Consider the following 15,005-nt stretch of genomic DNA (forward strand, 5'->3'; position numbering starts at 1 on the left):
AATGGTGGGCCGGTGTAGTTCAGCGGTGATGCATTCCTCGTTAATATTACGCTTTGATCTCTGGTCAGCCGTTGGAACTACAGGCACCGTTGTTTGTGTTCGCTTTCTTATTTGTGGCAGTTTTAATGAGAATACCTGCTTAGTGACTTGTGTGGTGTGGTGACAGTTGATGGCTGGTGTGTTGACAGTTGATGGCTGGTGTGTTGACAGTTGATGGCTGGTGTGTTGACAGTTGGTGGCTGGTGTGTTGACAGTTGGTGGTGGTGTGTTGACAGTTGGTGGCTGGTGTGTTGATAGTTGATGGCTGGTGTGTTGACAGTTGATGGCTGGTGTGTTGACAGTTGATGGCTGGTGTGTTGACCGTTGGTGGTGGTGTGTTGACAGTTGATGGCTGGTGTGTTGACAGTTGATGTGTGGTGTGTTGACAGTTGATGGCTGGTGTGTTGACAGTTGATGGCTGGTGTGTTGACAGTTGATGGCTGGTGTGTTGACAGTTGATGGCTGGTGTGTTGATAGTTGGTGGTGGTGTGTTGACAGTTGATGTGTGGTGTGTTGACAGTTGGTGGTGGTGTGTTGACAGTTGATGGCTGGTGTGTTGACAGTTGATGTGTGGTGTGTTGACAGTTGATGGCTGGTGTGTTGACAGTTGATGGCTGGTGTGTTGACAGTTGATGTGTGGTGTGTTGATAGTTGATGGCTGGTGTGTTGACAGTTGATGTGTGGTGTGTTGACAGCTGATGGCTGGTGTGTTGATAGTTGATGGCTGGTGTGTTGATAGTTGATGGCTGGTGTGTTGACAGTTGATGTGTGGTGTGTTGATAGTTGATGGCTGGTGTGTTGATAGTTGATGGCTGGTGTGTTGACAGTTGATGGCTGGTGTGTTGACAGTTGATGGCTGGTGTGTTGACAGTTGATGGCTGGTGTGTTGATAGTTGATGGCTGGTGTGTTGACAGTTGGTGGTGGTGTGTTGACAGTTGATGGCTGGTGTGTTGACAGTTGATGTGTGGTGTGTTGACAGTTGATGGCTGGTGTGTTGACAGTTGATGGCTGGTGTGTTGACAGTTGATGGCTGGTGTGTTGATAGTTGGTGGCTGGTGTGTTGATAGTTGATGGCTGGTGTGTTGATAGTTGATGGCTGGTGTGTTGACAGTTGATGTGTGGTGTGTTGACAGTTGATGGCTGGTGTGTTGACAGTTGATGGCTGGTGTGTTGACAGTTGATGGCTGGTGTGTTGATAGTTGATGGCTGGTGTGTTGATAGTTGATGGCTGGTGTGTTGACAGTTGATGTGTGGTGTGTTGACAGTTGATGGCTGGTGTGTTGATAGTTAATGGCTGGTGTGTTGACAGTTGATGGCTGGTGTGTTGACAGTTGATGGCTGGTGTGTTGACAGTTGATGGCTGGTGTGTTGACAGTTGATGGCTGGTGTGTTGATAGTTGATGGCTGGTGTGTTGATAGTTGATGGCTGGTGTGTTGACAGTTAATGGCTGGTTTGTTGACAGTTGATAGCTGGTTACAGCTCGGTATCTTCGAAATAAATAGTTTCTATATGTGCATGTGTGTGTAAATTTCCAGTTTAACACAACATTTCGCTCTTTAATCTTACACAGACAGCTACACTACCTCCGCTCTCACACACGCAGCTACACTACCTCCGCTCTCACACACGCAGCTACACTACCTCCGCTCTCACACACGCAGCTACACTACCTCCGCTCTCACACACGCAGCTACACTACCTCCGCTCTCACACACGCAGCTACACTATTTACACTTTTACACAGACAGATGCAAACACTTCTCCTCTAATAGTTATATCTGTGTTTATAAGATTATATCCCCGAATATGTTTATTTTTCAGCTTACAGTTTCGGAGATTCTCCATTCTAGTGTAGAATACCTCGAGTGAATTTAGCTGCATATGTGTTTTTTATCTATTTTCATTATTTGTGTATATTTAAGAGCTTTTTAATAGTATTTTTACAATAGCTCCTGCTTGTAATAGTTTCCGAAAGCAACTTTGCATAACCATCCATCTCTAAATGTCAGTATCTTTATCTATTAATTTAAATTCGGACAGACTACACTAACAGCAGCGTCTGACGAAAGGGCACGAGCTACCAGCCTTCTTGAGAGGTTATTATCTATTACAGTGGTTATATCTATCTTATCTCCCTTGCTCTAACTACGTGTACACCCTCCCCCTTGCATACATTTGTGTTCAGACCTTTCCTCAGTGGCCAATAAATTATATCGCAATTTTTTCTAGCCATATTTATCTATTCGCCAATGGACAACAGGAGCCCTTGACAGCATCCATTTCCATGTCCCCCTTCTACGTAGAATGTCACAAATTGGGTTCCCTTCCTTGCTCCTAATTCAATAGTTCTCCTCTACTGTGCTTATAAATATGTCACACACTCCTAACTTTACCTGTATCCAAGTTAATTAACAGGTTTGTTCGCATTACTGGTTGCAATATTATCATATGTTCAAAACAGTGTTCCCATTTCCCGTTTAGGTATAGCAGGATCTTAACTTTTTTGTTTTGGTTCAATTCTAAGCAAATGAAGCCTTAGTCAAGTTGTGACTCCCAAACACAGATTCTCTGAACTTCGTCGATTCCTCTTGTTAGTCAATTTTCGATCTATCTGCTATCTTGTCGACGCATCTTGGACGCTATCTGCTATTTTGTTGACCCACCTTTGACACTACCTGTTACCCCTGTTGAACCACCTTTGACACTACCTGTTACCCCTGTTGAACCACCTTTGACACTACCTGTTACCCCTGTTGAACCACCTTTGACACTACCTGTTACCCCTGTTGAACCACCTTTGACACTACCTGTTACCCCTGTTGACCCACCTTTGACACTACCTGTTACCCCTGTTGACCCACCTTTGACACTACTGTTACCCCTGTTGACCCACCTTTGACACTACCTGTTACCCCTGTTGACCCACCTTTGACACTACCTGTTACCCCTGTTGAACCACCTTTGACACTACTGTTACCCCTGTTGACCCACCTTTGACACTACCTGTTACCCCTGTTGACCCACCTTTGACACTACCTGTTACCCCTGTTGACCCATCTTTGACACTCCCTGTTACCCCTGTTGACCCATCTTTGACACTACCTGTTACCCCTGTTGACCCACCTTTGACACTACTGTTACCCCTGTTGACCCACCTTTGACGCTACCTGTTACCCCTGTTGACCCACCTTTGACACTACCTGTTATCCTGTTGATAAAACACATAAAAATGTGGTTCTTAAAGAGCTGATCGCAAGTTCCAAGTCACGTCTGTTCGTCCTGGCTACACTGGCCTCTCCACTGACATGTTGTTATGGTTCATTATGGTTCCAAACGTCCAAAATGTAACGTGCTACGGAAAGTAGTGGCTCGCAAAAATACTGAATTTTTTACGCCTCGATTTATTAGGCGAGGTGAGTGGCTTGGGTTCCTGCTTTTCTGGTTAGGTTTGGGCGTTGAATTTACAACGTTGTAGCAGAGTGAGAGAATGTGGTGTAGGATACACACTCCTGCAGGAGTTTAAGCCGCTAGAGTTGGTCCACTCCAGCTCAGAAAAGCTCAAGTGGACTCGTTCCGGACTCCCGGGGAAGGACATCATGGTATTACTCTCTTGAATGTTGTAACAATGTCTGGTCAGTGAAGGAAGCCCCCGCCCTGGAAACACAGACCGAAACTGTCTCTATTTTCTGCTTGTTACAACTTGAAATAAAGTTGTTACATCTTGGCTTAACGTGTTTATGACGTATTAGAACGTTGTTACAACTTGTTATATTGGTTGTTATAACTGGTTAGGTGTTAAAACTTGTTCGAACGTTGTACCAACGTGTTAGTTTGGGTGTGTGTTTGGCGGGCGGCCACCGACAATTAGAACTTGCTTATAATTCGTCATCTTCTCTTCGTTCTTCATTCACGTCATTCTTATTACTTTTCTTGGTTGGAATCTCGTAAGTTTGTCTTGCAGATGCCACGGACTACTTGATGATTGTCTTCTTTTTCTGGTGTAGAAGATTCTGTCATTCTTCTTCACCTCCTTAAGATCTTACTCTTCAATTGTCTCCAAATTCACTTCTGCCTTTAACTTGAGACAGTTTATCTAGATATCCTGAGTAAGACATATAATCCATCTTACCCCACAGATTTATCCTTACCTGATCAGTTATCTCCCCCCAATCTCCCCCTCAGGCGGTGTCAGACTTGCTACTGGGAGTGTTCTGTATGCCCTTCACTCTCGTCGGCTCCCTTCTTCAGGACTTCGTCTTCGGCGCCGTCATGTGCAGACTCATCCCCTACATGCAGGGTAAGCTGCCCCCACTCATATGTCTCTCCTGGTCCGCTAAGTATACATGTGTCCCAGCTCCTCTCATACATTTACCACAGACACACACACATATATATATATACATAGCATCAACTGTCCCAGTTGCTCACATACATTTGTCGCACACACACACACACACACACACACACACACACACACACACACACACACACACACACACACACACATAGCAACTCTTGAAAACGACATTAGGAGCTGTGGGAGATGATATCCTGCCCAACCTCACGCCACACACACAACACACAACGATACCATCAGGCCAAGCGACGATACCCTGATATCTATCCTTATAACCAGTCCATTCTACCTGCTCTGGATAACACAGGAGAACATATATATGCTAATACCCCCAGACAACGATTGATCTCTGTCTCTTATGAATACCAAATAGGCTACACCGTGTTTTAGAGGATGTGGATTGATGTATTTGTTAATTGGGGTGTGGTTCGAGGTGGCCCCAATTGGTGAAGTGGCTGTGTAGTGTGACACCACCCAGGCCACACCCGCTAGATAAAGCTCTAGTCAACACCACAACCTTCCACCCTATTTATCTCTAATATATATTTCATTAAGTTGACCAGACCACACACTAGAAGTTAAAGGGACGACGACGTTTCGACTTGAGAATGGTCCAGGACGGACCGAAACGTCGTCGTCCCTTCAACTTCTAGTGTGTGGTCTGGTCAACATACTTCAGCCACGTTATTGTGACTCATCGCCTGCATATATCATTAACTAATTAAGCCATTGATTTACAACAAAATTATGATGTCATTTCAGCATTATTTGTATCTATAGAATATATTGATCTATTTAATAGTGTACACATATAACAGTATATACATATATTAGTATATATTGATCTGTTTTTACATTGTATGGGTGTTATGCTGATATGATGCCAGAGGAAATCAGGTAGTTTGCCTGTAATTGTCTTATAAATTTCTCGAGAAAATGTATAAAGCCGGAAATGAATTAGATCAAATCTACACAGATGTTTCAACAACTACTAACGGCAGGTCTGGAGCAACATAATTAGGAATAATGTCTTTCAAAACGGAAATTAAGAAAATTAAAGTATTGAGAATTATGCCTCGTTGACGCAAGCAGAGCTAACTACCATTGTTGTGGCATTAAGATTCCTTGAAATACAGAGGGGGAGAGAGAGAGAGAGAGAGAGAGAGAGAGAGAGAGAGAGAGAGAGAGAGAGAGAGAGAGAGAGAGAGAGAGAGAGAGAGAGAGAGAGAGACCTTGTGCACCTCTGTAAACTGTGAGCACACAAGAGCTACATCCCAGGCTTACTGTACCTGCAGAAGCTCTTGAGATCAGCTATGGGGAAACTGGGATACCATTCGCCCACAATGGCATTCTATTATATCGAAAATGACACTAAAGCATTAACCTAATCTGACCAAGCAATCTCGGACCTAACACACGCTACCTTACGAGCAATAAAGTAAATATATGTACTATACAAGGTGTATGAATGTTTAAATTTGGCTTTTAGCTTTTTCTCGAACTTGATCAAATTAAGTGAGCAAAACGTGAACTTTCCAGCAGTACATATTGGTACGCGCGACCACATAGATATAACTTATATCTATGTTATAAGTTATATCTATGTTATAAGTTATATCTATGTTATAAGTTATATCTATGTTATAAGTTATATCTATGTTATAAGTTATATCTATGTTATAAGTTATATCTATGTTATAAGATAACTTATGGAGGATGGGTTGAGTTAATTACGAACAAGCCAGTACAGAAATTTCAGATCATACATACTTGTCCGGGGGGAGAGCCGTCACCCAGGAGCTGGAGCCTCGCTGACACCAGTGTCACGCCGCTGACACCAGTGTCACGCCGCTGACACCAGTGTCACGCCGCTGACACCAGTGTCACGCCACTGACACCAGTGTCACGCCGCTGACACCAGTGTCACGCCGCTGACACCAGTGTCACGCCGCTGACACCAGTGTCACGCCGCTGACACCAGTGTCACGCCGCTGACACCAGTGTCACGCCGCTGACACCAGTGTCACGCCGCTGACATAAACTGTAAGAGAGAGAGAAGCAAAACTTAATTGAACGCAATCCATATTTTCACACTTTTTCATACTTTTACAAATATTTTAAACCACAATTGAATTATTACTTACTAAATCAGTAAATAAATCCAAAATATTTCACTTTATCAGTAATACACACCTGAAACCACGCCCCTCGACAGAGTGACCCACACATGATAGGGACATAGTGATTCAAACATGATACGGACACAGGTTAGGTAGGTTAGGTAGTCGAAAAACAATTAATTCATGAAAACTTGGCTTATTAGGCAAATTGGGCCTTGCATAGTAGGCTGAGAAGTGCGTTCTGGCTACTAGGTACGAAATATATATATATATATATATATATATATATATATATATATATATATATATATATATATATATATATATATATATATATATATATATGTATATATATATATATATATATATATATATATATATATATATATATATATATATATATGTATATATATATATATATATATATATACCGAGCATCTTTCGTCTAAATTAGGTCAATTAGTGCATGAAGTGGTGGCGTCTCCCACGGCGGCCGCTTTGCTGCACATTCAGCTACACGCTCATCGGGTGATTAAGTCTCATGGGTACAAGACTTGATCACTCACACTGATTAATTTCCGTCCACCGTAGGTGGGTTGCCAGGCTGGCGCCGGCACCTGCGACTGGCTGTGTTTGGCGTAAATCATGGACCAGGGCACCTCCCTTCTGCTGACACCAACACAATACCTCATGTTCCAGCTACAAGCTTTTACAGTGGAGGCGAATGCGTGCCCACACGTATACACACACACACACACACACACACACACACACACACACACACACACTGCTTGGAATCACCGCCCAATCAGCCTAACAATTTTCACCATACACCAAATGACTTGTGTTCACTTAATAGTTCCCAAGTTACCTTGAAGTGTTTCCGGGGCTCAACGTCCCCGCGGTCCGGTCGTCGACCAGGCCTCCTCTTGCCCAAAACCTTTTATCTTATTCCCACCTTTCCAACCCCTACACCCACGTTCTCACCTATGAGCCCTTCCAATAATAAATGGAACTAGCAAAATTGATATATACAAACGTATATAAATGTCCCAAGAGATAAAGTGACATTCAGTTCAACCCACTCATAAGATGTTCTTAATTTGGAACAATGCCACACACAGTATTAATCCCATGGAACCCTTGAGCATCTCCCGTTGTCCTGGGGCTGGACACCACTGACCCAGACTGTCTCCAGATTGTATCACCGGCAACCCTCCACTCTCAGGAAAATTACGTTTCTCTCTTTGTCGAATCCAATTCTAGATTACTGGGTTTTCACCAAGAGCGTCACTTTATTAAAGGCTTCACAATTGAGCCTCAGAGACCCATCTGGGAAATTTGAGCGCCACTGACCGAAGTGGATCCCCTGTGAGCTCCGGAGCACTTGTGAGCCCTCCATGACAATATTACAAGTGGCGAGGCATTCATTGTCTCAGATTCAACAGTTGCAAATATCTTCTAGGTGGGAGTGGTATTCTTGTATTAAGCAATATCCAATATTTTTGGCATATGCATTTATATATCTCTTAGGTAGGACGGCCGGAGGTGGCCGGGTCAACCTAGGGAGAGGTATCCGGATGTGCCTCTCTCTCTCCCCCTCTCTTCCCCTCTCTCATCTCTTTCCCTGTCCCAAATCTCCAACTTACTCCCCCAAGATTCCCCCCTTCATTCCATGGTGATTCAACATCGATAACAGCTGGAAAGTCTATTGTTAACACACTATGGGTAAACAAACCCACATTTCAAGCTTACAAAAATAGAAAAAAAAGTCGCCGTTTGTCACAATAGGAGTCAATTTTATTTAAGAAGAGGCATGGGGGGGGGGGGGTTTGAAGGGTCAACTCCAATCACCTATTACACTCTTCATACAATCACAATTGTATTATCTCTGATGAAGTCTTGTTGCTTATGCATTGCCAGCCAACAGAAGATTAGACACAGGTGCAGCACTACACACGAGGCACTCTCAACCACCATATTAACAAGCAGTTCACCCCAACATTCTACCAAGGCAGAATATCTTACAACACTGCCCCAGGCAACATAACTAAGGAAACCGCAGAAAGCCGCCCTGGTTATATATATTCAGTTAAACTAACTTGTATATCCTTCACATCTACTTTTAATAATGTTGACAAGTTCAACGAACCGTATCTCTTAGCGCGAGGCCATATATAATTGTACAATAAATTTTGTGAAAGTTCATTTTTCAACTTCTCAAGTGAAGAACATAAGAAATGTAGAGAAGACTTGTGCTAGAATCGTTAATCTTTCTCCCATATTCAGTAACTAATGTATGTTTCAAAAAATATACTATTATATATGTAAATATATGATGACACACTAGATGGGGTTACTCGGCTGCACCCGGGTCTCTCCCCCTCCCCCCTAATCTTTCCTAATCTCCTATTCCCTCCACCTTCCCCCCCCCCCCAACATCTTTTCTCTCAATCTAATATTACGAAGTACTGAATAACTGCACTTAAAAACTACGGAAAACATCCGCGAATTCATATCAAGACTTCATGAAATGCTCACACGTCCTCGTTATAAACTGCCACTTTTCAAATAAGGTGGCACGTAGGACGTCACCGACTGACCTATGACACTCCCACCCCTCACATGTGTCATATTATAAAGTTGTGCGAGGCTTTTTATATATTAATACATAATCCCACACCTCCGCCTCCACACACACTGTGGAGGCAGGAAGTATTAAATACACATTAATACAAGACTCAACACGTCTCTCAGAGCCATCAACTTCCTGGGAAGATAATAGTATTTAGCTCAACTGTGTCACAAGGTGAGAAGGATCTAATCTTTGAGCAAGATTCCGTCTTATTTAAGACGTCCAATTACATTATAATCCTTATATTTCTTGGAGAATATAAAATTGTTACTTAGTGAACAGATTCGTTGTTTAAAATAGAGAGCCATTTCAATATGCATTCAAATTATATAGAATTTATTAACAAAATCCATATTATCATAAAAAAATTAATTTATTTGCATGCTCTCGGGTTAAATTTTTGTGAAGAACGTTCACTTCAACTTCGAAAATAGTTCCTTCTATTCACTCAAATTGTGTTCACTTGTAATTCATTATGAACAAATATAGATGCTATATGACAAGTCTTAAGAGTTGATTAACTCAAGTTAATATCATACAATAAGCAACCTTCAACTCTTGAAGAAGTATTTACCACTATATGTTCGGATGTGTCTTTCCATTGGCTTACCCACAACTGGCTTACCCACAACTGGCTTGCACACAACTGGCTTGCACACAACTGGCTTACCCAGAACTGGCTTACCCACAACTGGCTTGCACATAACTGGCTTGTACACAACTAGCTTACAACTGGCATGCCCACAACTGGCTTACAACTGGCTTACCCACAACTAGATTACAACTGGCTTACCCACAACTATATTACAACTAGCTTACCCACAACTAGATTACAACTAGCTTACCACAACTAGATTACAACTAGCTTACCCACAATTAGATTACAACAGGCTTACCCACAACTAGATTACAACTGGCTTACCCACAACTATATTACAACTAGCTTACCCACAACTAGATTACAACTAGCTTACCACAACTAGATTACAACTAGCTTACCCACAACTGGCTTACAACTGGCTTACCCACAACTAGATTACAACTGGCTTACCCACAACTATATTACAACTAGCTTACCCACAACTAGATTACAACTAGCTTACCACAACTAGATTACAACTAGCTTACCCACAACTAGATTACAACTGGCTTACCCACAACTAGCTTACAACTGGCTTGCACACACCTGGCTTACACACACCTGGTTTACAAACAACTAGGTCACAACTGGCTTACATACAGCTTACAATACCTACTGGGCTTTTATAACAAGAGGCAATAAATAGACTTCCATAAATGCATTCAGAGAAGGATATTGTCTGGACACATCCAGTTAGCGCCGATAAATACAATAATACAATAAATACAATAGATAAATACAATAGCCCAGATACACCACAAAAATAACGACGGGAAAAATACGATGAAAGAGGGACGGGAACCTCTCATCTCTTTATGACAGAAAACACATGACGATTTACCATTTTTATTGATAATTTTTTTGTATAAAATTTTGACTAATCCGAGTAATTCAATTAGGTCTAATTACTGTGAAGTGCTGCTCGTCCTCACCCTCACCACAAGGGAAGCCTCTTTAAAGAGAGAGAAGTAGGAAGAGGAAATATATAGGCTATAATGTATAGGAAAGGAGTATAGGAGAGGAAATAGCGCAAACAAGTCCTAAAAAATTTAAGGAAGCCACCTCCATCCACATCTTTAAGAAAATATTCGTCAACAAAAAAATCAACTTTTAGAATAGTTCAGTTAAAGCGCAATAGGTATAAAAAGGTTAGTAGACGGGGCATGAAGAATTAGATTTCACTTCCACCGTGTCACTAATAGATAAATATTGATAGGCAAGTTAGGCAAGTTGATAGGCTACCTGCAATTATTTGGTGGATCCACACCTGGGTGACCCACTGATATCAATTAACCAACTGAGGTATTTCAGCTCGCAATATTATAAGAAGTAGTTGTGTATAGAATAAAAGTAGGTGTATAAATAATAGAAGTTGTATAAAGAATAGTAGCAGTTGTAGTAGCAATAGGCATTGCATTAATAGTAGTTGTGAGTATATCAATTGGAGCAATGTGGGGATTTTGAGTTGAAGCCTCCAGTCTTCCCTTAGTTGACTCAGTAGAGTCCCGGGTTGAATAGCCTTTGTCCTATCATGGCCGAGTGGGTTACGGCTTGCTTCTGGGAGTCACTAGAACGCTACTTCAAATCCCAGTAATGCTCCAAATGCTATTCTCGTTGATATTATCGCGCCATCGTGCGTTGTGAGTAGTAGTTACAATAGCAGTTGTGGTGGCATTAAGTTTAGTATTAATAACGACTGACCGTATGCGGGCGATGTGTCACAATAACGTGGCTGAAGTATGTTGACCAGACCACACACTAGAAGGTGAAGGGACGACGACGACGTTTCAGTCCGTCCTGGACCATTCTCAATGGGACCACAATCGACTTGAGAATGGTCCAGGACGGACCGAAACGTCGTCGTCCCTTCACGTTCTAGTGTGTGGTCTGGTCAACGACTGACCCTATCAACAACCGTGTAAAAACAAAGTGACAAAGTGCAAATATTATTTTTCCGCGACTCTAAGTTGCGACCTTTAAAAATTGCATCAAAATTACATGCAATTTGTCAACTTGGTGAGAGTGATGAACCAGCTAATGACATTAGTCTCCCCTGGAGGGAATTGCCTCTTTAACAGCTAATTAAGAGTATCCCAGACAGTACGGACAAGAATTTTGCAACTTTTTAAAATTAAAAGTTCGAAACGCGAAGAATGGATCTTCAAAATAAAAAAAAATAATGGGGTAACGTTATTAAATTTCTAGACATTTTTCTAGACTCTCGCTTTTACATAATTTCTCAATAATTAATAGTAAAACATGTTAAGACCGGCTCCCTCTTAGTGCTGCAGAGAATAAAACAGATTAAAAGGGTCGTTCGGGTAAATGAATCATCCAGCAGAGAGAAAAACACACTTAATATAACATAATACACAATGTAAGCGAATTTACTCTTTCTCTATTTACTGATCACAGGCATGTCTCTAAATTCACACAGTAACATTATCTTAAATTTAGGTTAGGATTATTCTACTTGAGAAAATACTTTAAAATCAGGATTGCGTGAAAGTACAGTTCCTCTCATCTCTGTTCTACTAAATCCCAGGCCGCTCTGAGTTGCCTGCGTCTATCAGGCCGATACATCACTCTAGAGGCCGATACATCACTCTAGAGGCCGATACATCACTCTAGAGGCCGATACATCACTCTAGAGGCTGATACATCACTCTAGAAGCCGATACATCACTCTAGAAGCCGATACATCACTCTAGAGGCCGATACATCACTCTAGAGGCTGATACATCACTCTAGAGGCCGATATATCACTCTAGAGGTCGATACATCACTCTAGAGGCCGATATATCACTCTAGAGCCCGATACATCACTCTAGAGGCTCACATGATAGTTGTCCAGTATTCTGGGGCCAGATTCACGAAGCAGTTACGCAAGTACTTACGAATCTGTACATCTGTCCTCGGCTTTGGTTACATTTATTAAACGGTTTACAAGCATGAAAACATTTCCAATCAACTGCTGTCATTGTTATCAACAGCCTCCTGGTGCTTCGACGCTCATTAACTGTTTAATAATTGTAAACAAAGCCGCCAAAGATTGAGAAAAGATGTACAGGTTCGTAAGTACTTGTGTAACTGCTTCGTGAATCTGGCCCCTGACCCTTTACAAATATTGCAAAGGTACCAGAACGAGTTCAGATAGTGTAATTGCCCTACCTGGCTAACTACCATCTTTATTATGTAAACTAACTTCCTTAAGGTGAGACGCGGTACATAAGTCTTAACTAACTTAAGTCATAAGTAAGTCTTAACTAACAATATAATAGGTTGTGAGAGGAATATATAGCTAAGCATAACACGTGCTAATGATAATGTTTACAAATATGGTTACACAACCCAACCTGAACAATTGCCTAACCATCTAAGGTGTTGAAACTGCCGCTTAGTAAGAGGAACAATGCAAACCCACACCAGCACCGCCATGTGGGCGTGAGAGAGCAGCCTTAACAATATAATACAAGATACTAGTAATAATTATAATAATATTACACTAATAATTCACCATAATTCATATCAGGACGATACAAGCAGCCCGCAACAGTAAGCCACACATTAACAAGCCACACATTAACAAGCCACACATTAACAAGTCACACATTAACAAGCCACACATTAACAAGCCACACATTAACAAGTCACACATTAACAAGCCACACATTAACAAGCTACACATTAACAAGCCACACATTAACAAGCTACACATTAACAAGCCACACATTAACAAGCCACACATTAACAAGCCACCCATTAACAAGCCATACATTAACAAGCTACACATTAACAAGCCACACATTAACAAGCCACACATTAACAAGCCATACATTAACAAGCTACACATTAACAAGCCACACATTAACAAGCCACACATTAACAAGCCACACATTAACAAGCCACACATTAAAAAGCCACACATTAACAAGCCACACATTAACAAGCCACACATTAACAAGCCACACATTAACAAGCTACACATTAACAAGCCACACATTAACAAGCCACACATTAACAAGCCACACATTAAAAAGCCACCCATTAACAAGCCACCCATTAACAAGCCACCCATTAACAAGCCACACATTAACAAGCCACACATTAACAAGCCACACATTAACAAGCCACACATTAACAAGCCACACATTAACAAGGCACACATTAACAAGCCACACATTAACAAGCCACACATTAACAAGCCACACATTAACAAGCCACACATTAACAAGCCACACATTAACAAGCCACACATTAACAAGGCACACATTAACAAGCCACACATTAACAAGGCACACATTAACAAGCCACACATTAACAAGCCACACATTAACAAGCCACACATTAACAAGCCACACATTAACACAGTAACTGCTCAGTAATGTTTGTGAGGTAGCACTTGAAGGTCCCGGGTAAGCTTCAACTTCAGCTAATTACTCTGCTCGCAAAACCTTTGTTCCTGAAGGTGTTACAAGGCTCAGGGGAGCACCTGAAGCTTCTCAAGTCTTGTAAGCTCTCTCGCTATAGCTCTCTCTCTCTCTCTCTCTCTCTTGTTCTCTCTCTCTCTTGTTCTCTCTCTCTCTCTCTCTCTCTCTCTTGTTCTCTCTCTCTCTTGTTCTCTCTCTCTCTTGTTCTCTCTCTCTCTTGTTCTCTCTCTCTCTCTCTCTCTCTCTCTCTCTCTCTCTCTCTCTCTCTCTCTCTCTCTATCGTTCTCGCTCTCTCTCTTTTTTTCTCTCTATTGGTAGAGCATCACAAAAGAGCAAAACAGACAAGCGTCCGATGACTGTGCACCATCACCACGGAACAAACCTGATAGTTCCGTAGCCACAAGTTGTGGAGGAGACAATGGAATTTCTCGGTTCAGCCTTCGCGTGCAAGATGAGAGTTACAGAGGCAGACGACTCTCCCCCCAGTGCGCCTCTCCTTCAACGACTCGTACTTGTGTACTTATTGCATTACAAAGGGAAAAGTAGAAAAACTCAGCAAAGATGCCAGCAATTCCCTAGGAACAGACTGTGTAAGTTCCTTAAAATATGTGCCAGTCCAACTGCAGGGTCTTTCGAGCCAGCAATTGGCCAGTTTTGAAATAAGTTTGGTCTTCTATCCGTCCACAAAGAGAACAGCAAGACATCAGGAGAAAAAACTAAAGATAAGACACTACGGGCTCACCATAGCCCGTGCTACGTGGAACTTTTTGTTCCAGGTAGCG

The 15,005-nt window shown here is 41.9% G+C and overlaps 2 protein-coding genes across 2 annotated transcripts in view; one reads left to right on the forward strand and one right to left on the reverse strand.

Moving 5' to 3' along the window:
* The window catches only part of LOC123744891 (protein mono-ADP-ribosyltransferase PARP12), a 167,346-nt gene extending 160,907 nt beyond the window's left edge, over positions 1-6,439 (reverse strand). The window contains exon 1 of the mRNA XM_069311686.1: positions 6,169-6,439. The gene's annotated coding sequence lies outside the window, so the exon portion shown is untranslated. The remainder of the gene's footprint in view (positions 1-6,168) is intronic.
* The window catches only part of LOC123775255 (uncharacterized), a 53,417-nt gene that overhangs the window by 17,277 nt on the left and 21,135 nt on the right, over positions 1-15,005 (forward strand). The window contains exons 2-3 of the mRNA XM_069311547.1: positions 4,224-4,338; positions 13,340-14,163. Coding sequence (XP_069167648.1) covers positions 4,224-4,338; positions 13,340-14,163 — 939 coding nt within the window. The remainder of the gene's footprint in view (positions 1-4,223; positions 4,339-13,339; positions 14,164-15,005) is intronic.

The sequence above is a fragment of the Procambarus clarkii genome, chromosome 70 (assembly GCF_040958095.1).
Source record: "Procambarus clarkii isolate CNS0578487 chromosome 70, FALCON_Pclarkii_2.0, whole genome shotgun sequence".
In the NCBI taxonomy this organism is placed as follows: Eukaryota; Metazoa; Arthropoda; class Malacostraca; order Decapoda; family Cambaridae; genus Procambarus; species Procambarus clarkii.